At 46.5% G+C, this 26,404-nt stretch overlaps 1 protein-coding gene across 3 annotated transcripts in view; it reads left to right on the top strand.

Annotated features, from left to right (window-relative positions):
• Window positions 1–237: 237 nt before the first annotated feature.
• LOC142902170 (spermatid perinuclear RNA-binding protein-like) overlaps window positions 238–26,404 on the top strand; it is a 45,531-nt gene continuing 19,364 nt past the window's right edge. The window contains exons 1-5 of one of the 3 annotated variants that reach the window (XM_076047026.1): window positions 238–568; window positions 17,521–17,639; window positions 21,832–22,115; window positions 23,281–23,482; window positions 24,113–24,260. In XM_076047026.1, the coding sequence (XP_075903141.1) occupies window positions 17,637–17,639; window positions 21,832–22,115; window positions 23,281–23,482; window positions 24,113–24,260 (637 nt within the window). In that variant the 5' untranslated portion in view covers window positions 238–568; window positions 17,521–17,636. The remainder of the gene's footprint in view (window positions 569–17,520; window positions 17,640–21,831; window positions 22,116–23,280; window positions 23,483–24,112; window positions 24,261–26,404) is intronic. The other 2 variants (XM_076047028.1, XM_076047027.1) reach the window with 2 other exon arrangements.

The raw sequence follows: 26,404 nt of genomic DNA, 5'->3' as shown, positions 1-26,404 counted from the left end.
TTTTCAACCTGACGTTGTTACACATATCTTTTTCATTTGTCAAAATATGTTAACTTTTCGCCCGTCTTTCAGTGTGTCTGTTTGCACAGTGGATAAAATCCAGTTTAAGCTTTCGTATGGGTCATCTTCGCATTAGACGATCTTTGTTTCACGGTAGAAGTCGTTCTGCGCATGCGCCGGCGCAACCTCCACTCTCTCTCTCTCTCTCTCTCTCTCTCTCTCTCTCTCTCTCTCTCTCTCCCCCCCTGGCTGGCAGCGCGGTGCTCTGAGAGCAGGTTGGCCGGAGACGCTGCTGCTGCTGCTGCTGCTGCCCGTTAATGCCGCGGTTTCCACTCCGTGGTGTTGACTTCTATCCGGATACAAACTGACGAATTGAGCCAAAAGAGTGGGAGTCTTCGTGCCTTCCGAGAGGCTGAGAATTAAAAGAAGAGGAAGAAAGAGAAGAGGCAAATAAATCAACCAATCTGAAGTGTTTGTTTCGGGAAGCTCCGAGGAAGGGGACGCTGACCGACCGGCCCGGGCTCCCTTCGCTCCTTCCCGCCCGGCAGCGGACCGACTGCTGGTGACGGTGAGTGTCCGCTCTGTGTGACAGTTGCCGCCGCTAATGGAGGGAACGATGCGCGGTGCTGCTGCTGCTGGTACCGCCGCGTTGCCCCTGGTCGGTGAACTTCCTCAAGATCTTCCTCTTTACTGTGTTTGCGTGGTATGTTTGTATGAGGGGAAGTTTATTCATTTGTTTGTTTGTTTTCCATGTAAATGAAATTACCGATGTAACGACAAGTCTTTCATCCCCGTGGATCGTCCAAGGCGAGCTCGCCCCCCCCCCTTTTTTTTTAAAGAAAAAAAACAAAAAAAAAACAACGCAAAAAAACCCACTGGAATTGAGTCCATATTTTATGATTATTTTTTAATTTAATTAATGAACTTAATGGAGGTATTTATCTGTAACTGGCATGCCTCCACAGATATCATACCTAAATACCAGTTTCACCAAAGTGAATTAAAGTTCCTAACACTGGCTTTTAGCCTTTTGTAATCCAGAATACAAGCAGATCAAGTGATGCTGATGCACCTGCTTGCACACCTCCAAACTGTGTGGTCCAACATTTAACGCAATCATCTAAACCCCAAGAGCTCCCAGTTTCATGCGTGGGTTCACATTAGATTTGGTGACGGAAAGAAAACAATTGGATTTTCAAATTTGATGGATATGTCATTTTACTGTATGTGAGATGATGTTTACACCTGCGAAATAAGCACAGCTATGGGGTAGTGGAATGTCTGATACGCAGCATTGTGTTTGTGGTCATTGCAGTAATCTTTGGATATTCCTCTCCATGTCACACAAAATTGGTGATTTTATTGATGGGATTCTGTAGAGTGGTACCTGGAGATGGTGTCTTGTTCACTTTGTCATCCCACAAACCATCACAGCTCTTGAACTGCACCATCCCAGCAGCTGTTGCAGCACAAGACTCCTGATGACACTCTCAAATTGATGATGCAACTGTCCGCTGATGAGTAAACCACTGCAGTTTCACCTGTTTCACTTTTGATGTGACATGTCAGACTGTTAGAGGTCGTCCAGCACAGCTGCTGTTTTTGGGCTCACTGTGTCCTTGTACTCACCTGAAATGTGACTGTGGCAGCAGGTGTTCCATGCTCACGTTGCCGAAAATACAAGAAAACTTGTCAAACAAAGCCACCGCAGGCACACCTCGCTTGTAGGCTAATGAGTTGAAATTTCCATTTTGCCTCCACGAGAGGCTTGTTTTCGGAAGTGTCTTTGTGTGTCTCCCAGAAACCTCCTGGGATCTGAGTTGCTGCAGGAAGGCGGCTGCAAAGATGTGACAAAAGAGTTCAGAGGAATATCTGTTAGACTGCGCCGGGATCTCTGAGCGAGACCCTCGGATTACCCTAAAGCCTGCCGATGAGCAAGTGCATTTTTTGCTGCGACATTCGGGCCTGTTATTTCCACGTTCCCCCCTCTCTGTGTTGTGATTGCTCAGAGTTGCACTCCCCGCAGTTTACGGCTCCTCCATTGGCCCACAAACATCTCCTGAAATCACTTTTCTAATCTTTGGGGTTTCCATGGGATTGAGTTGCTGCCCCACAGAGCTGTTTTGATTTAAATGTCCACTTCCTCTGGGTTCAGACCTCTGCTGCTCAGTAAGCAGAGTCAGCGCCGGAGCAGGTGGCTCCTCTGAGCTGGAGGAATGTAAATAGAAATGGTAACTTGACCTTAATATTCATCCGCGGCCACCCTGGACCGGCCGCCAGCCGAAGGTGATGACGAGGATGCAGCCGGCCGCGCTCCTGCAAAAGGGGCTCTGGCGAGAGCTTGGCATTTTTTGCCTCCCTGCCGGGGTTGTCCTGAGGAACGCACAAATGTTTTCCCAACGGTAAATTCTCTGGACAGAGACGGTCAGGGTTATTAAGTTTTACAGGGCTCTGTTCCACATGCCCTGCTACGACCAAACTCCCTCTGCTGCTGCTGCCCTCCAGGCCGGAATAAATGCCAATTGTCCGCGGTGCAAGAGGAGTGAGGCTGCGTGGAGTTGGGAGGAAAAAAGTCAATATGGTGCAGTCCTGTGGTATTTTGAGTGGCGACATTGTTTGTTGCAAGACACCAAGTATCAATACTGTGCTCCGTAAATACTTTGTCTGTGTACGATAAACTTTGTCCTCTAGATTTTGCCGTTCAAGTTCAAGTCAATCTAGCAGAATTTGCACAATATAGCAGATAGAATAAATTACGATGCATTTAAATATGAAGCATTTTGCATTTTGGGTCTCAGAGCGATTCCAGTATCATGATGATCATGTTGCATTGCAGAGTTCCTTGTGATTCCCACAGTGAGAAGGCCTGAAGACTCCCAGTGCTGTTGGCGGAAGAGCCACAGACAAAGTGGTTCGAAGGGTTCGTAAGTAAATTAATCTCTGTTGCTGTTTTGGGATCATTCAGTCGGCAGCAGAAATCCTCTCCGGCACAAAGAGCACTCAAAAAAACAAACAAACGTCAGTGAAGATGATCAATAGCTCCGCCGCTCAAAGATACTATTGATTCATGACGTCTGGGATTAGCAGCAGCAGCAGGAGCAAAAATGCATCACTTGAGCATCTTGAGCATCTGGTCTCATAAGCTTGGTTAGCACGCAAGCTTCAACAAGTTTAATATAATGCGCTCGCTGGCATTTTTTCAGGTGCAGGAGGTTGCAAGCAGCATGCGGCTAATTAGGAGCAGGAGCCCAGGGATGTCCCGGGGGTGTGCCTCGGGGTGGGTGCTCCTACCTGTTCAGATGAAAAAAACAACAACCCTGCATGCAATGCCGGTTCAATGATCAACCACATGGACTGACGTCTCACGTCATGGCTAGGTCCATAGATTGGCCCACAGAGGCAGTGGTAGGAGGTAGATCTGGGGAATTTGTAGGTCAGGCCAAGACCTCGAGCTCTTCTGCATGTTCCCCAACAGTTTTTGATGCTTTTGCTGTGTCCACCGAGTTTTCGAACGGGTTCAAATTTGTGGCGCACTCTTCAAATCGGCCATTTGACTTTCTGAATTCCGGCATTTAAACTATGAGAGAATGTTTGTCTAAGGTACAAATTGTCTAAGGTACACATTTCTGACTCATCAGTGGTCTCAAAGGTGAGTTTACTCGTCTGGATTGCTTCTGAAGAACTCCCTTTCATACTAACAAGAAGACAACTTGTGACTCATTCCAGGGTGATGGAGAAAATGTCAATTTCTCACAAATGGATGATTCAGCTCGGGCCTTGAACTTTTGGTGCACTGCCTTATTGACACCCAGAGCAGCTGGAAAAGCAATATTATTCTTGACTGTGCAGTTGTAGATGCCGCTATGAGTCGAGTCCAAACTGGTTACTAAAAATGAGAATATTCACACGCACTCAGTGAAATGCAATTTCTTTTATTTCTTTAATGAAGATCATCAGCAACTGTGCACCGTCAGCGACCTTATGTTTCCTTGCACCCATATTTAATATGAAGTGATCTATTAATTGATGCCTGACTCATCCTGTTGCCGCGCCTCTTTGGGGTAATTGCAGGCTGCTGCCACCAGCTCCATCCTCTCTCATTTCAGCCCATTCTTTACTTTCCCTCCCCGCTGCCGACAGAACTGAAGAACCCGGTAGATCCGAAGCATCCGGCGCTCAGAAGAGAGTCGCTTCCTTTCGCGCCCGGACGCTGACCAAGGAGAAGGAATTCAATCTGTGGCAGCCATCTCTTGGTGCTCCGCTCGGCTGAAATAAATACCACCTCATCCGGGATGTCCCCTGAGGACGCCTCTCCTCCTGAACTGTTTGATGTGCTCTCAAAACAAACCCTCTGGCTCTGTTGGATGTCAGAACCGCCGTTCGCTGCCAGTTGCACATTTCTGCCAGCGCATCCGCTCCTTCAGCCAAAAGCCCGTGGTGGACTTCCGCCGTTTGGTGGTCATCTCTCGTCTCGCCGCCGCCTCATTGGAAACGGGATTCCATTCGTTCCGGCCGTTAGCATGGAATGTCCAACTAATTATGATAACAGTGGTTTTTCTTTGGGGTTTTTAGGTATCCTGAAAACAACAACAACAACAACAACAACAACAAAAAGGCCTTTTTGATGTTTTGCAAATGGCTGGAGTTGGATGAAAGCGTGTTTGCTGAATTAATTAGCAGACAGAATCACTTTTCTGTGCTGGCTCACTCTGCCAGTCCTCTGTTTGCACGTCGGCTCAAACAGGGCAGGGTGGCCTAGTTGAGGGGAATACACAGTGCTGTTGTCTGAACACTAAACTGCTGAACAAAACTCTTGAAGAATCTACTGCCAACGTTTCATGTTTTTTTTTTTCTATCTTTGTTTTCGGTTATAGCCCAATTTTTTTGCCCAATTAAAACCAACTTCCTGCTGCTGCTTCTTGGAGCAGTGAGATAGAACTCTTCATCTTGCGTTTTGTTGGAAGCAAAGCTGAGGCCTGACAAGCTGTGATGTTTGGGGATTTGGTGATAATTCTACGTCAGACTGATTGATTTGTAACACGGATCCAGCCTGTGGCAGCCACAGATGAATAAATGACACTTTCTGCTCTCCTCCAGCTCAGCTTAAATAATAAAAGGAGTTGTAATAATCCATTCAGCTGCAGCCGAGGCCGTGCCAAATACATTTTTTCTCTCACCTTTAAATACTGAAGAGGCTTGTTGTTCAGTAAGGTTCTGAATGATGTGTGAAATGCATTTAAGTCAGAACAAAGTTCTCACTTTGTGTGCTCTGTTTAGATAAGATAGATTGATTTGTGGAATACAGCAGTACAACAGTGCAATTCTGGACCAACAGACTGAGACCACTACCAAGAAAAAGGATCCCCGCTGTAAACACTCTCAAATGTTAGCGTTTCAGGCTTGACTGTGATGCAAGTAGAGGAAAATTTGATGCTCCAGCCTTGAGATGAAGCTTCTATCTGGGTTCATGCTATAGTTGCCACATGAACAGTGAGCCCACCTGATTGTTATCAGTGCTGTAGCGAATCCAAGTACAAGCCAACGTCCCTCAGCTTAACATTTCCTTCTTGCCGCTCAGTTCAGTGCTGTTTGTTTGAGGCCTCGCTGAAAAAAAAAAAAAAAAAAGCGTCCATGGAGAGAAGCAGAGCTCTTTGCCAGCAATTTCACACCGACTGAAATATTCACACGGATGCCTTCGCTGTGGCGGCATGAAAGGAGCGTCTCCACAGCCGCCTATGATCAGCCAGTCAGCCGCCCCTCAGGTGAAGAACGGAACCCTTCCACAAGTCTCACAAGTTTGCCTCGGTGTGGAAATTGATTTCTGGCTGAGACTGATGCACAGAGTCAAACTCGGCCTTTTGATACGGAACCAGTGTCCTGCTGCTAATTCAACTGATCAGAGAAAGTTTGCTATGTGCCGTCTCACATTTCGACCATTTGTTGTGCTCCGATTCTTGGAGCCTTTCAGCCACAACAAATATCCGCTCTGCACAACTGCTGCGATTGGCTGATGGTTGATGCATTTGCTTGCAGTGCAGAATTTCAGAAAAATTTACGAAGATGTGCAAATGTGAGCTGAATTAGCTCCAAAATTATTACTTTTATCTTTATATTTATTTATATGCAACCAGGATTAATTTCCCTCTGTGTTCCCCAAGATGTTTCATCTCATATTTATCGTTATAAAACCTTCATTCATTCATTTTCCATACCCGCTTAGTCCCGAGCTCAGGGTCACGGGGGTCTGCTGGAGCCTATCCCAGCTGTCTTAGGGCGAAGGCAGGAGACACCCTGGACAAGTCGCCAGTTCATCGCAGTTATAAAACCTTGTTTCACTTAATTCTTTAAACGAATAAGATTTTTTTTAAATATATCCTTTGGCCTGATACACAACTAGAATGTTTTCAAGACTAAGAACAGTATTTTGGTTGGCACCATTTTTGAAATAACAGCAATATTCTGACTAAGAAAGCTGTCAAGGGGAACATCAGCGGAGAGTTTAGCCCAAGTCAGAAATGGGAAAGATGTAATTCTGCCTCCACAGTCCCTCCCCGCGACCTCTGAATTGCTGGAAAATGATCTGCAGATGAGATGCATAAACAGCACCTGCCTGCAGGGAGCCGGGCGGGATGCGGCGCCAACGCGGCTGGTCTCACGGATCTGTGTTTTACACCTGCTAGCTGTGCGGCGGTATGTGAGCGGCGAGCCCGATGAGCCGGAGCGCGGCGCTTCCAGAGAGCCGCCTTAATGAAAGCCATTAGCGGAGCGCGGCTCTTCGGACCAGACTGTCCCGGAGCTTCACCGCCGCTTGCCGCAGACGGGAGAGTGATCCCGGCTGAAGAAATAGGGAAGAGGGGGACAAAAAACAAAACAATTTATTTTTTTCTTATGGAGGATGAATTGATGGCCTTACGCTGATGACTTGTGCCATCCCGGTGGTTCGCCGACCTCCGGTTGCATCCACGCTGAGCTGTTAAACCTGAACTGGAACTGAAACATCTCGTTATTTTTCTGTATTCCTGCCAGTCTGTGTAAAACACTGACTGGAAAAGTGTCTCGGTATAAATTTATTGTCAACATTTCTCTTGAGGAAAAGCTTCTCTTCCATCAATTTCTACTCTTAACACTGAAAACAACTTTGCAATTCGAATGCAGTTATTTGTTTCGCTGCGACGCAAAAACCAAATAATAGAGTGATGCTTCCGATCAACAAGCCAATCAAATCCCAAACAATCCCAAAACAAAGACATTACTTCTGCGTTGCTTTATAATCTGTTTTGCCATTTCGAAAGGTGGATTCGGAGGGCAGGAACTTGGAAGCAAGATAAAGTTGGCCTTAATCAGAAAGTCTAGATTTTGTGTAAATCCTGAAATGAGGCTGATATTTTCCCGCTTATGCTCCCAGGAGGCTGTGATGAAATAGAATTCACATTCTAGAGACGTAATCAGCTGTCTCAATAAAACCTCTTCTTCTTCAATTTAGTGGATGCAATGAGACTTTAATACTAAACTCAAACCGCTGTGTCCCTCCCTGCCCCACTGGTGTTACTGTGTTCAGAATTCTAAAAGATTTTGGGGGATGATTTTCTCTTGCTGGACACGTTACTGTGCCTTCATGATGTGAATGTTGCTTGAAAACTGGAATTTTTAGAGTTAAACAAACAAAGTTTTGCAAATTGGACATCATGAGAAATCCTGTAAAGCTGTGTTAACAGTGTTTCATGTAAACATCTCAAGATAAAGGTCCAGTGGGCTGGACAGTGATGACCCGGCGAGTCTTTTGTTCCGTCGAAGCCACGTTTGATCCCTCAGCAGGGCTCTCTCGCACTCCGGATTGTCTGAACTCAACAGTTTCAATGAATTTGCCTCGTTCTGTCCAGTCTCCCTGGGCCGCTGCCCAATAGTACGCTGCAGGATGTTGTAATTAGCTCCCTGCACTGGGATTTTATTCAGAGTTCACAAGTGTGTGGGAATGAAAGTAAAACCCACCAAAACACCCTTATTCTGTCAATCAGGCTCCAAATATGCAGAAGTGCTCTGGGGGCTCCAGTCACTGAGCCGCTGTTAGGAAAGTTAAACCCGTGTGACGAAACTTTCTACTTCCCTTCCGTCTGCTGGAAAAACCTCCTCATGCATAAATTGTATTTTTCATGTACGCTCTGCTTATCACTAGAAATCCTGATTCATTGTTAAAGGGACCATTATATTTTATGGGAAGATTTATTTTATGAAATGCATTCAATAAATGTTTCCATAAAATACAGAAGTCACCTGTGGGAAAATATGTCCTTTGTTCTGTTTCCGTCCAACTTCCCAGTTGTGTTCATAGCCACAAATCATTGACTGTCTAAACAGTAAATGTAATTTAAAAAAAAAAAAAAATGTGCATTTTGGTTAAAAGTTTTTATAAAAACGTGACTTGTGGCTTATTACAAGGACAAATTTCATTACTGCCTTCTTGGGCTAATTCCAATAAATTGCTGAACAGCTTTGATAAACAAATGCAATAAAGTTGATCTGCAAAAGTCAGTAATAAGGCAACAACTTTTTTATTTATTTAGCTGAGCAGCTTATTTTACAGCTTTCCTTTTAAAATGTTTCAAAGTCGTAAAGGTCACTTTGTTTTTGCTTATTTTTTGCCTTTTATGTTTGACAGATGCCTCAGTTGTATTCAGTCAAAGGAAAACACCGTAAACACACTTTTCTTCCTCCTTTACACACAAGCGGCCTGCACATTAATCAACTTGTGCGCTGCCGGCAAACATTTATGGCCAAAACCACTACTTCCTGTGGTCCGTCACACTCAGGCACACCTAAATGTAAACACTGCCGCATGCAGGAAGTGTAAGCTGTATGTACACGCAACTCTCCAGTGGCCAGCCAAAAGTGCTTCACAAACAGTCCGCAGTTAATAAAGGAGACAATGCGGTAAGCAGTAGAAATGCAAGCTAAGCTTCTTTCTGTGCAGCAGAATAATGAGGCTGCAGTCTCTCACCTTTTTTATTTTTTCGTTGTCTCTTGTTTGTCTTCCGAAACTTTCAGTTAATACAACAAGAGTTTTAGTTCCCCATTTATTAATATCAATAAATCATAAACAATAATATCATAAATCAGGGCCTCTTTATGAAAAGATGAACGATATGATGAAGACTCAGCAAAGCTGAGCGAAGTCACCCTTTCTAATAGAGTTCCTGCATCAAGCACTGAGTTGTATTTGGATATTTGGAGAATGTTTTCCTACGGCAGTGTGATTCACTTCCTGGTTTAAAGCAAGCCGGAGCTGATTGGAGTGCTGGTTGCTTTTACTTCCCTGAAATGTCCACTACCAACCTTACTTTTGCAAGTGACTAACCTGCTTTTGGTCAAAGTTGAGTTAAGACCGCATCTTGAAAGACACCAGAACTTCCAGTGCAACAAATGGAGCTTCTAAATGGTTTGAAGAAGCACCAACAGCCAGCTGCTGGCTATTAGTTTATCTTTATCTTACTCTAGTTTTTTTTTTCCCTTCCATTAAGTCCCTTCCAGTGAAAAGCATAAACATCATCTATCAGTCAGTGCGTTTACATGCAGAGCTTAATCGGACTAAGCAATAATTCGGTTTTCTCGTCCAATCGGAGTTCTCACCTTGGTCCCCGTATACATGCAGCTGAGAAATTTGAATTATTGACAGGAACATGTCATCCTCCCAACACTAGGGGGTGGAGTGAGTCTTTTCAGCCGGTCAGCTGCTTTCGGTTGACATATTAAATCATTATGATATGGAATGATAGTTCATAATGTACGTGTTACTTGCTTAGCAGATAAGGTGTGCCCTATTTCTTGTGCTCATGGTGATTTTAAAAGGCAGACAAGAACGTTGTCTGCTGTTGGAGGGCTACAACAACACAATGTCTTCGATGCTACGCTTTGTGCCGTCGCTACGGATCCGAAACTCTCGTTCTTGTTGGATTCGGGTTCGGAGCAGACTGGTGGGAGAGTTTGTGTACAGGTTTTGCAAAGGAACGGTGTCTTCAGTTACACACACGCTCATTAAAGTGCCGACCGTGGAGGAAGCTCGTGCCGCTGCACGCCGTTTCCAGCAGAATAACAGCGAAATTACCAAAATAAAAACAAATCAGAAAAACATCTCTTTGGTGTGCTTTTATTTACAAAGTTAAAATTCTTCTAACTTACAAAAAATGTGAACGAAAAGGTAGAAATATAAATACGAACGAATACGTGTTTGTTCAGGGGTGCGCAAAGCCGGAGCCCTGCATTTTCTGCGCTACCTTTTTAAAAAAAGGTCTCTGTTGCGCGTTATTTTAATATGTCCATCTCTTTTAGAAGAGAACGCATCACCCCGGTCTCATCCTCTCTCCAAATGTCAACATTCTTATTCGCGTTTGCCAGGTTGTTTCGCGCCGTCTGTTTTGTAAGACGACGTAGTTGTGCGGTCATGAGTCGCGAGAGCGAGGCGTGGCGCGTGCGCACTCGCATTGTCCAGTTAATAGTCCGATTAAGGCGTATACATGGCAGAGAAATTCGAATTCCAATCACATTATCTGGGTGTCTCAATCGGAGTTCTCCGATTCCAATCGGAGTTCTCAAACTCCGACCATAATCGGAGTAAGGTGTTTACATGCACGTGAGTTCTCCGATCATAATCGGACTAAGGCAATAATTCGAATTTCTCTAGTGCCATGTAAACGCACTGAGTGTCTTTTTGGAAAACTGGAGGATTTGATTTATCTGTGGGGCATTAAGATGCTGTTTATTGAAGATCTATTTCCGTATCGGCCGCAATCTGTGTCCTCTTGACTTCACGCGTACCTGAGCCACCAAGACAAACTGAGGGGAAAAAATATGGAAATTTTGGCCTTTACTGTAACACACACTCACACACAGAGGCTGGGATGGTTTTTGGGCCCAGGGTGCCAGGGCCGATCCATTAATGCATCAATAAAAGGCCTAATCTCTGAAGCCGCTGTTTCATAACAAAGCAGCTGCGCCTTCTAATCCCTCTGTGTGGGCGTCGGCCAGCTGCGCTCTGGCTGCCTTCACCTCCAGACTGCAGGTAGATGCTCACAGATGGTTCCCTCCTCAGTCTGCCGCGAAAAGCTGTCGTGATGATCAGACGCTAACCAGCCTGCCGAGAAGTCTGGCACGCCCGGCTTCTCTGACTGGAATCAAGAAACCATTCGACAGCCAACAGGCTTCTCGTTGATGATCAGATTTGGAAGATCCACCAGGAAGATTAGAATGATGAAATTCTCTCCTCTGGTTTAACCCTTTTTAACCGCGGACGTTAGGGCCACAGGGAAAAGAGTCAATTTCAGTTTTTCGCTCTGTCGCAATCTCTGTGACGACTTCTGCAACAGCGGCGTCAGGATGGAACCTTTTGTTGCTCGTCTCCGCCTGCTTTTGCTTCGTTAGCGGCTGAGGATGGAGCCGTCGCACTCCAATTATCGCCTTTTTTTTCCCTCAAAGCAAATTTTTGGGGAGAAATAGGCAGCTGTTAAGGTGAGAAATGGAAGAGACTGAAGCGGAGAGATGTTTTTAATTAACGCCCTTGTTCAGCTAATAATTCAAATGTTGCTTCCGCTCACCATCACTCTTTACTCTTAAGGCTTCTGGTGGATCGTCGACATATTTAGCAACAAATTCTGTGCGTTGTTTTGTGCCACCTCGCATGCAAAGCCGACCAGTTTTTAGAATTTATTGCAATTGGGCTCATATCTCAATATCACGGTTGCCGCTTACAATCAGGCATTCTTACAGGCACTGTGCCGGCACTGTTTCCTCCTTGCGGCAAACCTCCCATTTCTACCCCTTCACTTGGCCATCGGAACTGAGTCACGGGGCGGCAGTGCTGAAATTTTACCCCAAGGAAACGGGACACCCCTCCAAGAGCACGTTGGGTCACCAGTAGTCGACGATACTTTTACATAAGCAGACCTGCTGCAAGGTCCGAGGAAATTCACTGCTTACTTCACTACTACGCTTTTATTTTTCATGGGACACAGAAAAATAACGTGTTGCAAACAAACCCCCCTGAAAACATAATCCTTAAACACATCATCCATAAGCACGAGGAGTCTCTGCAGTCGAGCCGCACTACTGAATCATCTCTGCACGGAAAAGTTTATTTTTGCCGCAGAAGAAATGTGTCGCTCTACTGGGTGGAGAAATAACGACCAGGGTTCCAAGAACCTGCGATGAAGTGCGCTCGGTTATCAGCCTCTGTCGCGCTGCCGTGTGGGCACTCATACATCAGCGGGCCAGCTGGAGAGAATGGCTGAGGTTGGCGGGTCAGGGCTAACGTCGCTCCTGGAATGAAGTGCAGCCGGCGCGCCGACCGGACCAGCATCCGTCATTCTGATTGGAGCTCTCTGAGACTCGCTCATCTAAGCAGGCCGTTTTATGGATGAACGTCCCCAAAGTGACGTGCAGGTGGAAATAGATGTCATCGCATATATTCCGCACATTTGGCCCCTGCGGGAAAGAGCCGAAGCTGAAGGTCAACCATCGAGTGTGGGGTCCTGCAGCACACATCTCGCTATCCTCCAGCCATCATTTCCATCTTTCAATGACCTGCACATCCAATGGGCTGCGGAGGAATATCTCATGTGAATTACGATTGTTAGTGGAGGATGAATGACACCTGCAAAATGAAAGTTCTCTACTGGTTCTCTATGCTCAGAATGGCCTGTTTTGTATTTGTGCCCATGCAGAAACTCAGTAAATCTGATAATTCTTAAAAAAAAAAAAAAAAAGTTCCAGATGTAAATGATAGTCTGATTCATCTTTCTGAGAGGCTTTCCAGCCTCCTAAAGTCAAGATTTCCTGCTATCCGACCAGTTTCCCGTCAGAGTTGTCCTCCCTGAGCTCTTGTGTTGTGTTCTGGGAGCAGTGTGAGTTCCACTAGTTGTGGATCATTTTGGAGCAAAACTCCCAAGTGTTGTCAAAAGTGTGTGATGTGCAGCGCTTGCATGGGTTGCCTTGAAAGTCTGCGTCACCGTTTGTAGTCGGATCAAATGTTCGGCGCTGAAGCTTTGGAGGAAGGAACAAGGCCTTGTTTTAAATAAAGCAGGTAGGGGAAAAAATGGAAACCAGTTCTTCTCTCTTCTACCTGCTGCAAGCCTGCGGGATTGCGCTCGTGGCTCCTTCTGAAGCCCTGTTTGAGCAGAAGAAGTCTGTCTTATAAAAGTTTCCAGCTGTGAAAACCACCAAAATAAACGCTGGGATGACATCCTCCACGGGTTTATGTGGCCTTGCTCAAAATAGATGATGGGGACGGCAGATTGGCCGGTGGGGGTGGGGGTGGGGCATCCTGTGGAGAATACCTGGATGGGATGTGATGGCTCTCGGCCATTGGCTGGATGTTTTTCCTTTGCCCAGTGTGCATTAAAGCACAATGACTGCGGTGTGGTCTGCCACTCTGCTGTTACAGCCCCTCCATCTCCCTCTCTCTCTCCCTCACTCTTTCTCCCTCACGCTGCGCTGGGAAAGGAACTAATAGCCCCTTCAGAGTGAGAAGACCGTGGAGTGGAAGAGCAGGCCGCTCTATTTCTGATTATAACAATCAGGCTCTGCTCTCTGGGCTCAAAGGATGGACCAGTACTTATTCTGTCCAGTTATTCCATCTAGTGCAGTGGCTCAGTACGGTGCGAGAATGTTTTCTCTCTCAACAAAAAAAAAAACATGAAAACAAAACTGCAGTTGCAAATCATAGAACGTCTATTATAGGTATTTTGGATATCACACTGAAGACCAGCGTTGATAAAAATCCTTTAAAAAAAAAAAATTAGTCGATTATGCAAATATGTCTGAAAGTGTTTAATGTGTAAAAACTGCTGTTACGTTACCTTTGCAGCACGGTCGCCCTGCGTGCTGAGCATCCGTCTTGTCAACTGCATTCTCGGGCTGTTGTGACCTTAATGGATTCCTTGATGGATGAAGGTCTCTGAGATTCCAATCTCCAAAAACATGGTTGATACCGGTATCGACAATATCGGCGTCGGTTTTGCTTGGTATCGGATCAGAATGACACCATTGCTGAACCTTAACAGAAAGAAAGATGTATGTTGACTTGTTTCTAGGCTTGTTTTTGTTCAAGTCAGAAACTGTATGTGTGTGTTTTTGTTTTTCCTGCTCCAGATCTGAAAGCATAATTCATACCTCAACACTGCTCCTGCGGTGCTGCCAACCTCTAGCGTTGCCCTCCAGCCTGCCAGCTGCGCTGCCAACCTGCAGCCTTCTGCCTGAAAGCAGGTTTAGTAGTTCAACTCCTCACTTCTCCTGCAGGCCGTCACCACCAGTTCAGTTCCGTTTAGTTCAGTCTGCAGGCATTTTCCCACACAGTACAAAACTGTAAATCCAGCAACTCCACTGAACTGCGGCTGCTCTGCTGCAGACTGATGGAAACTTTTGAATTTTTATTTATTTATTTTATTTTATTTAGTAGATTTTGTATTGAAGTGTTCCTTCAGCATAACTTTTGAAATTTATTGTAGGCTTGAAAAAAAAAAGTTTTTTATAATGGAGGTAGACATATATAAATATACACAGTTTTACTGTGCCTCACAATGAAATAAGGTTGTGGGTTTCTGCGTGGAGTTTGCATGCTCTCCGTTGTGTCTGCTGGGTTCTCTCCAGGTTCTCCCGCTTCCTCCCACAGTCCAATAACATGCATGTGAGGTGAATTGGAAACTCTAGATTGTCTGTCGGGGTGTGTGTGAGTGTGAATGGTTGCATGTCTTTCTATGTGGCCCTGCGATGAACTGGCCACTTGTCCAGGGTGTCACCCTGCCTTCGTCCCATTACAGCTGGGAGAGGCTCCAGCTGACCCCCACAACCCTGAGCTCAGGAAGAAGCGGGTATAGAAAATGGATGGTTGGATGGATAATATAATACATAAGAACCTTTTCTGCTCTTCAGTAGTGAGGGTGGTCTTTGCCCGCACAGTATCTTTAAAGCGCTCCTCCTTTATCCTCTCACTTTAGATATATATATTTTTTTATTGCCGCTCAATATTTGTCTTAACACAGAGTTTAGTGCCTTTAATTGCTTTTTTTTTTTAGCAGTAATTTTTGTTCTCCCTCGAGGTTAAAGAGAAGCGCTCGTTGACGTGGGAGCTGCACAAGGCTTTGAAACGGCATCTCGGAAACGAGGTCTGTGCTAACGACCCTGACTTGAGACGACTTTTTAAAGCGCTGCCTGGTTTCTATCGTTCAGTGTGTTGGCCCTAATTTCAGAACAGCCTCTGAGGAGAGCTCCTGAGAGTTGTGCCCAAAGTCTATTTTAATTCGGAGCAAAAAATAAACAAACTGCAAAAAAAGAGAAAAGCCATCCACACATTTCAGTTCTGTCCCTCTAGTTGTTGTTTCATCAGCATTGTCTCCTTTTTTTTTGTCACGCTGCTCTCACCATCTGCTCCTCCTGCAGCCATGTCCACGTCCTTTAAAAGTCATTGCTGTATTCCTAATTATCCCAGTTTAATCACATCCTCTCTTATGGGAGATGGAGTGTTATTAAAAAGTGAGCCTGCGTAGAGAATTTATTAAAAAAAGAAAGTGCTGCAGACAGCTTCAGATGACGGCTCTGCAGCAGCCGCTGCCTTTGTGCGGCATGATTCAGTCTCTGGTTGTGGTGTTTTGCTTGATTTTTTTTTTTTTTTGCCTCTTCGGAAGAACTCGAGCTGAAGACGTTGCGAACGGCAGCTGCCAGTGAAACGGAGCCGACACCGTGTTGGCTGATGAGTGTCCTGTGCTTTTAAACTGTCCTTGTTATTTCACCACCGAGTTTAATGAAGTGGTGCCCATCTCGGGCCTCCTGCCAGTGGAGTTTTGGTGGATTAACGCTCTCACTGACGGAAACAGAACCTGTCAGGTGCAGCTGTGAAGAGGTGGCTAGTTAGCAGGAGGCTCGGATAGCTTAGCGCTTGGAATCAAACACAAGTTTTGCATGAACACAAGAAAAACAATCCTGCTCTAGCTTTGTATGCTATGTATAACGTGATAGGTTTTCCATTATGACACTATAGTTGTTAAATTTCAAGGATTTTCAAGAATTCTGAGGATAAATTTCCGTTTTTTACAGCGTAAAATAGCACTTGTTGTTTTTTCCCTATTTTTTGCTGATGACACATCACATCAATTTCCATGAATTCATTTATTCCCCTTTTTGGAGTTTTCCTGGATTTGCAAGCTTCCTGTTTGATTAGCGATTGTTGGAAACAACCAGCAGCTTAGATTGGAGCACCATGGCGCTGATTGTCGTCGCCGCTCCTGCTACTCCACTCACGCGCTCGCTGTGAGAAAACCAGGCTCCATTAACATTCCTATGTGTCGTACCTGGTCTCTCACACGTAGCCGCATCCTCCATTATTCACTAGTTGTAAAATGCTTTGAAGTCCACCACTGTATTCTTTTTCTTTTTGAATTTCAATTTCCAAACGGCAGAAAGATGTGCAAGTGGCTTTTTTTTTTTTGCATTGTTGTTGTTGTTGTGGGCGTGGATCTACCTTAACGCATATTTAATCTCAACACGTGTACTGTTTGTTTCTAACACGGCCGTTAAAATTGCATTAGAAACAGGCTCTCAGCGGCTAAAAAGCAGCGCTGCTCTCCGCCGGCCCGCTGCTCTCCTTTTCACCCTCTCTGAAAACAAGGTCAAGGTGAGGGAGAGTCTAATTGATGCTCAGCCCGAGCCCAGAGACCCTCTCCCTCCCTTCCTCACCCCTCTCCCTCATCCTCTCCCTCCCCCACCAGCATCAGAACACAACGCCAGGCTGCGGCTTGCGTCTCATTACCGTAAAGTACCTCCTGCTGCCGGCAGCGAAAATATATCCTGTGTAATTGAATGTTGCTAGTGTGTATTTGTGGAGAGGAAAAAATAAATCAGATGAACTTAACAGCGGCGGCAGTGGAATCAAAAGGGCCAGCAAAGAAAATAAAGAGACCCCTGTGTTACTTTAGGTTGATTTTCTTTAAATCAGACCTGCGGTGATAAAAATCCATCAGGTTATGACAATAATAGAAGCAGTCATTCATCCTCGGTTTTTTTGTGTGTTTTTCAGATGTTCTAGATGTTTTATATGCTAATTCTGACATCCACTCTCTGAACAAGAAAGACCTCCAGCTTTGTCCAACAGACGCACCAAAGACTTCCTGACCCTGCTTACAAATGGCTTCCGTGCTCGTTGAGCTTCATCCTGCTGATGCTCCCGTCGAGGTGCCGCCAACGTTTGCTGTTCTCGGCATACGTGACATGGCGACGCACAATGGCTCTACATGCGACTTTTGGATTAGTGTTTTAATTCTGAATAATGCAGCGCAGTGTTTGAAGCATTTAGCTGATGTTTATTCAGAGCAGCTTAGAATAAGCCTTAAATCCCAGATCACCCAACCCCTTTTTTGGTTCCAAAACAAAGGTTAAAGCCGTAACGCTGAGGAAAAAGAATGCAAGAAAAAACCCAAACTCCAATGTATGTGTGTTTCTAAAGGGAAACCCAAGACTGAAAGTCTGTATTTTCTGTTGCAGTGAGAGTCCGAGCCAGAGACCAGTGAGCTGAGAGACGGTTGACTGCATGAAGGTGCAGAGTGACGGGACTCTGGTCCTCTCCTAGACCCCGCCTACTGCCCCTCCCCTACCTGGACATGGTGAGCCTCTGTTGCATGTCTGCACTCATCACACTGAAATCTGACCAGCTGTTGTAAAAAATAACCCCAGCCTGAACGATTCACAGCTCACACACATTCTGGGAGGCGTATCGTCATTAAATCCATTCATCTGTCCGTCCGTCCGTCCGTCCATCTTCTATCACTGCTTCTCCTGAACCCAGGGTTGAGTTCATTCACCACAGGGTCACACAGACACAAACAACCGTCCTGATTCGCACCCATGAACAATTTACAGCAGGCAATCCGTGCATGCCTCCTGTGCATGTCTCTGGATGGTGTGAGGACCCCAGAGAACATGAGGAGAACCTCTGCAGACACAGGGAGAACATGCAAACCTCGCTAAGAAGGCCTGGGAATCGAACCCACAACCTTCTTCCAGCGAAGCAACAGGGCCAAGTGTTGCACCACTGCGCTGCCCGTATTATCATCGTTAAACTTGTATTAAAGCTTTTAGTAAAAAATAAATCCCCTCCGTGGCTGCTGGGGAGGGTAATGGTTCACAGGGGGGTTGCGCTGGTCTTTGCTGACTCCCTGCTAAGCGTTTTTAAAATGTTTATTTCCAGAGTTGGGGCTGTAGAACCTCCAGCGGCTGCTTTGACTGCAGGCCTGTGATGGAATGGAAATGGTTTTGTTTGTCGGTAACGATGCCTTTGGCCGCTGTCAATGGAACTCTTTGCATTGGCCGAAGACGCTGAACAGCACAGATGATTCCACGGCCCGGAATCTATTGTGAGATATTACTTTTTCAACATTATTATATCTGCTCATCCAGCACAGACCCTGAGGTCAGTGTACAGCAGACTTGTTTAACTGTGTTACACTCTGTTGAAACTTCAGCAAGATTTGGGGGTTAAAGGTCCCACATTGTACAAAACTTGGCCAACTTTGCCACTTTGCCAATTTGTGTCAGTCAGTGAAATTCCAGAGAGGAGAAAACTCCATCCTTTCTGTACTTGGCTCCACTTTTCAGTATCTTCTAAAACACGCATGTCTGGAAATCTCCCCTTTGTGATGTCACAGATGGAACCAATATTCCTCTCATAGGTCCCTGAGGAGGGTGTCCACACACTAAGCCACAGCCAGGAGTTTGGCTCCGCCCCCTGACACCCGCCTTGTTTTTCTCCCCCGCCCGAAAGTGGAAGATTGAAGATCTTACAAAGCTTCAGTTTTAGGAGGAGCCTGTAAACACAGACTGGCGGCAATGTTGAATAATAGCGTTGGGTGGTTGGATCATTTGAATCGCTGAGGAGAGTGGGTGAGAACTCTGCACTTACTCAGACTGGAAGCAGTTCCAAACAGAAGGCATGCTGGCAGTAGAAGGATTTAATATCAGGTGGAGAGTTTGAGTTACAGGCAAGCAAGGTCAGTCGGAATCTAACTGGTCCAAGACTGCGAACCTACAACAACCGAGGAACAACACGACAATAACTGAAGAAGCATAGAACAACAAAGTGCATTATTCACTGTAAGGCTTAAATAGGAAAGTCCCTGCTTTAGTCACTTTCAAGTCTTTGCACTTGGTGCCTTAGAATCCATACTTCTAAGTGGAAATGTAGTCAATAAAGAGAACAGAAGGGAAGGTAATTATAAGCATACAACATAAAAAAAATGAGAAGGAAAAGCCCAGGCCTTTTTTAACAAATACTGTATTAGATGTGGGACCAGGTAAAGGAGAACGCCAAAATCTTGATACATCAGAAGCCGCCTGGTTCTCTGTAAACCTACCCCCCCCTCTCACCCCCCTTTCCCTTAAGGAGGGTCTGAGCTGAGTGCGACGAGAAGACGTTAAAAGAATCACGCTCGTCAGATTAAAGCAAATAGCTTTCGCCGACAAAGCCTGCAACGCAATTAATTAAAGCGGTGAATGTCATTATCCCGCAGTGGCGGCGGGCGGCTCGACTCCTCTCCACTCGGCCTGTCGACGTCTTCATCTCTCATTTGGATCTTGTTAATGTTGACATGCGTGTTTGGACGGGACGCTCGCTGCCACTGATGCCGGTGCCGCTCGCACTCACACAACCTCGGATGCCCTCCCTCCCATGCATGCACCCCCACCCTCTTCAGTGGGAGATTAGCGGGGTCGTGATAAACGACCCTCGCAGCTCCAGCAGAGCCCCTGGGGACTCTTGGCCATGAATTATTAAAGCACCATCATAAATAACTCACCGTAATGAACGCGTGCTCACGCTGTGCCAGCAGGGACACGAGCAGCGGCAGGGAGGAGGAGGAGGTGGGGTTGGTGCGGTGGAGAGGTGGAGCAGGAGGTAGAGTTGAAGAGGACGGGATGATTGAGAGCGATAGCAGTTTGACCTTGGACCCAAAGCTCTGGCCCGGCGGACGAACGCAGCCGGGCTCGTAAAAAAAGCAGCAATGATTTGATGTTTTTACATCTCTTTTTTTTTCTCTTTTCCCTTTGAGGGCCGGGCTCCGCTCCGTAGTACACGCCATAAATGTTAATGGCAGCCACGGCTGGTTGTATCTAGGCCAACGGCGAGATTGGCAGCTTCAGATGTCGCTGTCATCAGGCGGACTGACGGCCGCTTTGTCGGCATCGATAGCGTTTCGCCGCCGCCGGCGCAACCGCCGCGTTTGTTTCTGGAAGTGCTGCAGGAGAAAAGTGCACTAGACGTGGTGACAGCGCTGAACGGAGTTTATTTTTTTTCTTCGTTTTCCAGCAACGCAAAAGAAATCCAGTCTGGATCCGTCAAACCCAACCTGGAAAATCATCATTATTATGGACCTGTTGTGTGAACGGGAGCGTTTGGGATGGAGCACCAAGCACAAGCTGCGCTGTTGCTTTTTGCTGCTGCAGGGAGCAAACACACTGCTGCAGCTCACACCCATGCACAGGTTATTATTTACACAGGTTAATACGTTGCATGCAGTCATGTGATGATGATGAAATTTAGGCAGGAAGTCAAGATTAGGAGAGAGAGAGAGAGAGAGAGAGAGAGAGAGCTCTGCGTTGCACTAGATTAAAGTCTAATAGGACATCCAGACATGAAGTCATTGCACACGTTTGGCGTTGATGACAGTCAGTCAGTCAGTCAGTCAATCAGTCGCTCTCATGACCTTCATAACACAGGAGCAGGCGAAATTAAACACCCGCATCCCATAATACTCGTATTGTCGTGTGGTTATGGAGGTGCAGGCGAAGCCAAGAAGCTAAAGTCCTCATTGCAGAGTGAAGGTTCACTTGACTCCAGGTTAACATGAGACAAACAAGGCCACAGAAGACAGACTTGGCTCTCACGACACCTCATCCCATTCTGCCGCCGCCGCCGCCGCCTGCAAATGAAGAGCTATTTTTCCCGGAATGCTGTTCCGATTGCTTGTTGCGTTTATTTATTATTTTTTCCAATCCCTTTGTGAACAACAGTGTTGAGCAATAAAACCTCCCGCTGACGCTTCCGTTTTGATCGATTGGCACTGCTGCAAACAAGGCCACAACAACAAGCAGCAAAGAGTTTCCAGTGGGGTCGTGCAGTTTTTCTGCATGTTTGTTTTTGTCATTTTGGGAAAGCACACGAGTTTGATGACGCAGTCGCCGTCACTCAAGGCCGAGACTCAACTCACTGCTGGTTCACATCGGCTTATCCCATATGTATACAACAATAAACTGCATTTTACCTTGTAGTGGGCAGTTTCTTCACCTCTTGTCGATGGTGTAGCAATATAAAAGCATAAAAATAAATAAATAAATGGCTTCTAGCTGAAGAACTCTGCTTGTTTTGCAGTCTGCTGCGCCTTCTTTCCGTCTCGACTTTAAACGCTGCCTCGCTGAGTCGAGGCGACTTTGATATTTTATGTCAGCGCTTGACTTGCAGCAAGTGATTCTTTTGCCACAGCAAAAAGTCATAAAATAAGAAGATTGTCTCCGTCCCTCCAGCCGGTGCGGTGTTGCTCGCCCACTGTTTGAAAACAGCATTTGCGCCAATGGCATTTGTGCTGATAAACGAGGCAACGGCAGACCGTCTCGGAGGTTACAAGCTGTTACAGCCGCAGGTTTGATTCCTTACGAAGCCTCTCAGGGCTGCTCGTGGGCATATTTCCTCTCTGAGACGTCCGTGTCGTTCACTCTGAACTTCCACCTGCTCATCCAGAGTGTCAGCTGGCTGCAGTGAAAATCTATCCGGCCTAATGCCTGTGTTTCACCCCGCCTGAACCTCAGAGGCTGCTGCGATCGTTTGCAAACGACGACCGCCATGTCATGGCCAAGCACGCCAGCGTCTATCCTGCGCCGGAGGAGCTGGAGGCCGTCCAGACGCTGGTGTCCACCGTGGAGGCTGCCCTGAAGAAAGTCTCCGACTGGATGGCTGGTCTCGATAAATCCTCAGGAAGGAGCGGCGGTGGCGGCGAGGAGGCAGCGCCGGTGGAGGCAGCGCCGGTGGAGGCAGCGGCGGTGGCGGTGGCGCCGATGGTCGACGATGCTGAGGAAGATCCAGCAGAGACAAAGTAAGGCCGGCTGTTTGTTTGCTGCTTGTTGCTTGGTTTCCTTTCTTTGTTTTTTAAAAAATAAAATAAAAAAAATCTCTCGCTTTAAACGTTCAAATCGTTGTGATGAAAAGCGCCGTCCTGACTGTCTGTCAAACTGTGGTGTGCGCTGAGGATATTCGTCCTTTGATGGGAGTTTAATATACCCAAGCGATCCTCTGTTGCATCACAGGGCAACAAAACAAAGGGAATTTATTTTGCTCGCGCTTTATTTTGACGCCCTCAGTTGTTTCTTCAACAACACGGCCTCTTTGTTTACCTCGTTTTTTTGCTTCAAAAAAGGTGTAATAAAGTTAATCTCAGGAAATAATAACACCTCCACCATTTGGATTAATTTAAGTGGAAAAAAAAAACAAAAGGTTAATTTTGGGGACTGGAGAACTCGAGAGCCGCAGTTCCAGCGCAGAACGAGCTCAACCGGCTCAATCAGGTGATCCCTGACAATTACATATTTTGATGTTTTCTGCGTGGCCTTGCAAAACAATAAAAAGAGGCCACTGCAACCCCCTTTACCACCCACACCCCACAAAAAAGTAGCTTAATTTCACCAAAATAATGTTGGTAGGGCAAAAAACACCTCCAACCTCCCGAAAAAACAGCACCCGTGCGGAGGAGTTGATCAACTACCCCTAGCATAGCCGTCACATTCTAAGGTTCGTAATGAGATTTGTGTCGCTGGCAATAAAACAGCAGTTTTTTACAGCAGTGCCGTGAAAGAAACAAATCGATAAGCAGATTAGACCGTCACTGTGTATCCGTCTATATAAAGTCTTCACTGATTCCTGCCTGAGCGTTCAGGCAGACGCAGTGCAGACGTCTTGATTGCGCAGACGTGAAAGTGAGAAACAACACAAAAAAAGTTCTTTGTGAGGGAGTGTGAAGTAGGTCAAAGTCTCAGGTGGGAAGGCGCCTCGACTGCTGACAGTGTTTTAACCAGTGCAAGGAGACATTTTTCCTTTAAAATGTTATTCAGTTCAAACTCTCTTCCTCGTCGCTGTGGCGAGGCTCTGTATTGATGACGGGAAAAAAAAATGTAGGTCTGCGAAGAGTGAGAGTGTGACGAAAATAAAACGGTGTCTGTTCACCTGCAGCGACTCTCTGGATTTGTGTTTGTGTCTGTGAGCAGCTCTGACGCCGGCTGCCTGCCCTCCTCTGCCCTCAGGACGGACAGCCAGCCGGCGCTGTGCGGTGTCACGCGTGTCGGACTGGTGGCCAAGGGCTTGCTGATCAAAGGGGACATGGACCTGGAGCTGGTGCTGATGTGCAGGGAGAAACCCACCAAGACGCTGCTGTACACCGTCAGCGCCAACCTCCCGCTGCAGATCCAGGTAACCTTCACAGTAGCAGCAGCCGGAGCAATGTACCGCACCGCACTGCACTGCGTTGTGCATTCAGAACACAAAAGCATGAGAAAACAACCTTGTGAGTCTTTGTCAAGAACCGCCTTTGTGCTCAGAACTCTTGTCCACAGAGGACGGCAGCAGTTGTCTTTGTTTCATAGAGGTTCTTGGGTGACATTGGAGAAGTGATGCGCTGACTAGTTTCGGTGTCGAGATACCAGAGTGGTAATGCTGCCCGTAATATCCTGACATGGACACTGAAACACTGAAACAGCACAGCTGACCCAACACAAACACACCAGAAAGAATGAAGAGATGATAGACAGGACAAGCTGGTAAAAAGTAGATAAGTAAATATTACTGTCGTTAAAAAGGGGGTCTGGAGAGTCACCAGATCTTCAGTCAGTAAAGCAGTCAGATGAGTTGGATGTGTTTGGGGCTGTGGGATCAGTGTTATTTTTCATTCAGTCTTCCTGACTGTGAATGAATAACGAATCCTTGTTGACCGTCCTTGACTGGGACAATGTTTCAACCCATCGAGTCCTCGTGGGCTCAATACACGATTGAGCCCACGAGGCAAAAATGATTTTTAATTAATCTTGCAGCTCTGCCTTGCAGGCTTTGACCCAGGACAAGTACGAGGTGCATTCCTGTGTGTCCGAGGCGGCCATCCGGGTGTGCAGCACCAGGACCCCCCAGCTCAGCCTCAAGGTCACGCTCTCCTCACTGGCTGTGAGGGAGGAGCCCATCGTGAGAAGAAGAGAAGGTACGGACCACTCGCCCACTCTTGCTTCCCTCTTGCATATAGTCTGATCGTTGTGTGACAGCGAGGGGGTTTGAAGCAGAGGAAAAATTTACACAGTTCTGTGACTCTTTAGCTCAAAGGGAGAGGATTTAAAAAAGAAGTGAAAGGCTGGAGCGTTGAAAGGACTGAAAAGCACTAACGGGGGAAATGTGAGAAGGGGCGATATGGATCAAGGTTGATTGTGATGGGGAAAAAAAGAAGCAAAAAGCCAATGCGGGATCTTTTTTTCCTGCAAAAAGATCTGCCGGGATCGGATTGCAGACAACAAGGCCTTCTCCAGTGTCTGGCAGCAGCAGCAGCAGCAGCAGCAGCAGCAGCAGCAGCAGCAGCAGCAGCAGCAGCAGCAGCATAGTCCTACACAAAGACACAAGACACCACCAGCGGGCAAAAGTAGAAATATTTTAAGGATAAATGCGGAGTAAAAATGAGGCGGATGCTTCATTTGAATAATCTTTAAAGCAGAAAGAGCCGGCTATTTATCAAGCACTTACCGGCAACATGACTCTGTGTCCTGTAGGGTGTCATTACTTTAAGTGTGAAGCTTCCCCAAAGCTTAGTGAGAGGAAGATAAGTCTCGCTGCTCCCGGTGGGAGAAGTTTGTGCAGAACGTGCACTGGTAGGTGAAAAACAACAACAACAAGCCCAAAGAAGAACCCGCGAAGCAACAGGAGACACGCAGCCGTCAAAGTCGGAACCAGCACACGTCAAAACATTTTTTCCGTCAAGTTCAACAAGCTGTCAACACAAACCTGGAGGAGGCCGCCTGACACCTGCACCAACATTCGAAAACTTGCCCCACTAAAGTTTTTTGCAGACAGATTGTTTACTTGAATAAGAACACAAGAATTTTTAAGTCATTGGTATTTTTTTGAGTGTTTGGCACCTCGAAGACTTTGCTTCTCTGACTTCGCCCTCAGAGTTTAGATGCAGTTTGGGCCTCGCAAAGCATCCTGATCAAAGTCCGATCAAGGCTGAGAAAAAAAACGGAGCCGGTGCTGAAGCTGAAAACATCAAATTGTTTCTTTTGAAATTGCCGAGCAGAGATCGGCGTGATCGTCGATAGAGTGATAGACATGAGAGGAAGCGCGAGGGGAGCTCGCCCACCGGTCCGCTGGCCCACCGGTAGCGTGACTCCTCCGAATGGCCGGAGAAATTCCAAACAGCTCTGTTAAGAATGGGCCGCAGAATCAGCATGTGACCATTTTATTTTAAAAAGTCATATAAAATTAAAGTCATATAAATCACTTCAACCATCCTGCTTCTAAGATGAGTTATGATGATTTGAAGTAGAGGGGTGGGTGGGTGGCTGGGGGTCAGGTCACCTGTTTTTGAAACTTTGAACCTCATTGAACCTTTTTAGGTTTTTCTGTGCATAGAATCAAAGAGAAATGAAGATCTAACTTGGCTGTTCAGCCCACCTCTGTTCCGCTGTGTGGAGTGATGGAAGTAATCATTTCTCAATGCAACATGTGTGTCTGTATGTGATGTGCATATCAAGCTTTCACTCTTTTGGAACCCGTCTAGGAACGATTTCTGACCTTGGGCTCTCCGATGACCTCTTGACCCTGCCCCTCCCCCAACCCTGTCCTCCCCCGCTGACCTTCGCCAGACTCACTCTTGGTTTTGTTGCCGTAGCTCCACAGGGGGGCGCTATCTGTGGACATCCAACACATCCGCGCGTGTCGCGGCTGCTGACGAGGCGTCGCTCTTCCCACCCAGCAGCAGCAGCAGCAACAGCAGCAGCAGCAGCAGCAGGAAAGCCCGGGTACAGGGGAGGCTTTCTCAACAACAGAATCAACCCCGCCCCCCCTCCCCTCAGCATAAGCCCCCCCCACTGCCCTTCCCCTCCTTACATCCTTCGGTGTGTCACCGTGAAATTCTGCTCCATGTCTGTGACAGAGCAGCACAACTAAAAGGAGTCAATCAGCGAGCTGTGACCTGATCCGGCCCTCTGCAGCTTTCACACCAGCCAGTCGATGGTTTCGCATCGGCTCGGAACGACATCCCATAATTTCATGATGTGAAAAAAAAAGAAATTGGCGTTAATTGAATTAATCTGATGTCGTGGTCACTAATCATGATTGGCCCTAAATTGATATGAGGGG

Source organism: Nelusetta ayraudi, unplaced genomic scaffold (assembly GCF_046127955.1).
Source record: "Nelusetta ayraudi isolate G7.1 ecotype Tasmania unplaced genomic scaffold, CSIRO-AGI_Nayr_v1 ptg000092l, whole genome shotgun sequence".
NCBI lineage: Eukaryota > Metazoa > Chordata > Actinopteri > Tetraodontiformes > Monacanthidae > Nelusetta > Nelusetta ayraudi.
The sequence above is the reverse complement of the archived record's forward strand: the minus strand, read 5'-3'. Positions and strand labels throughout refer to the sequence as shown.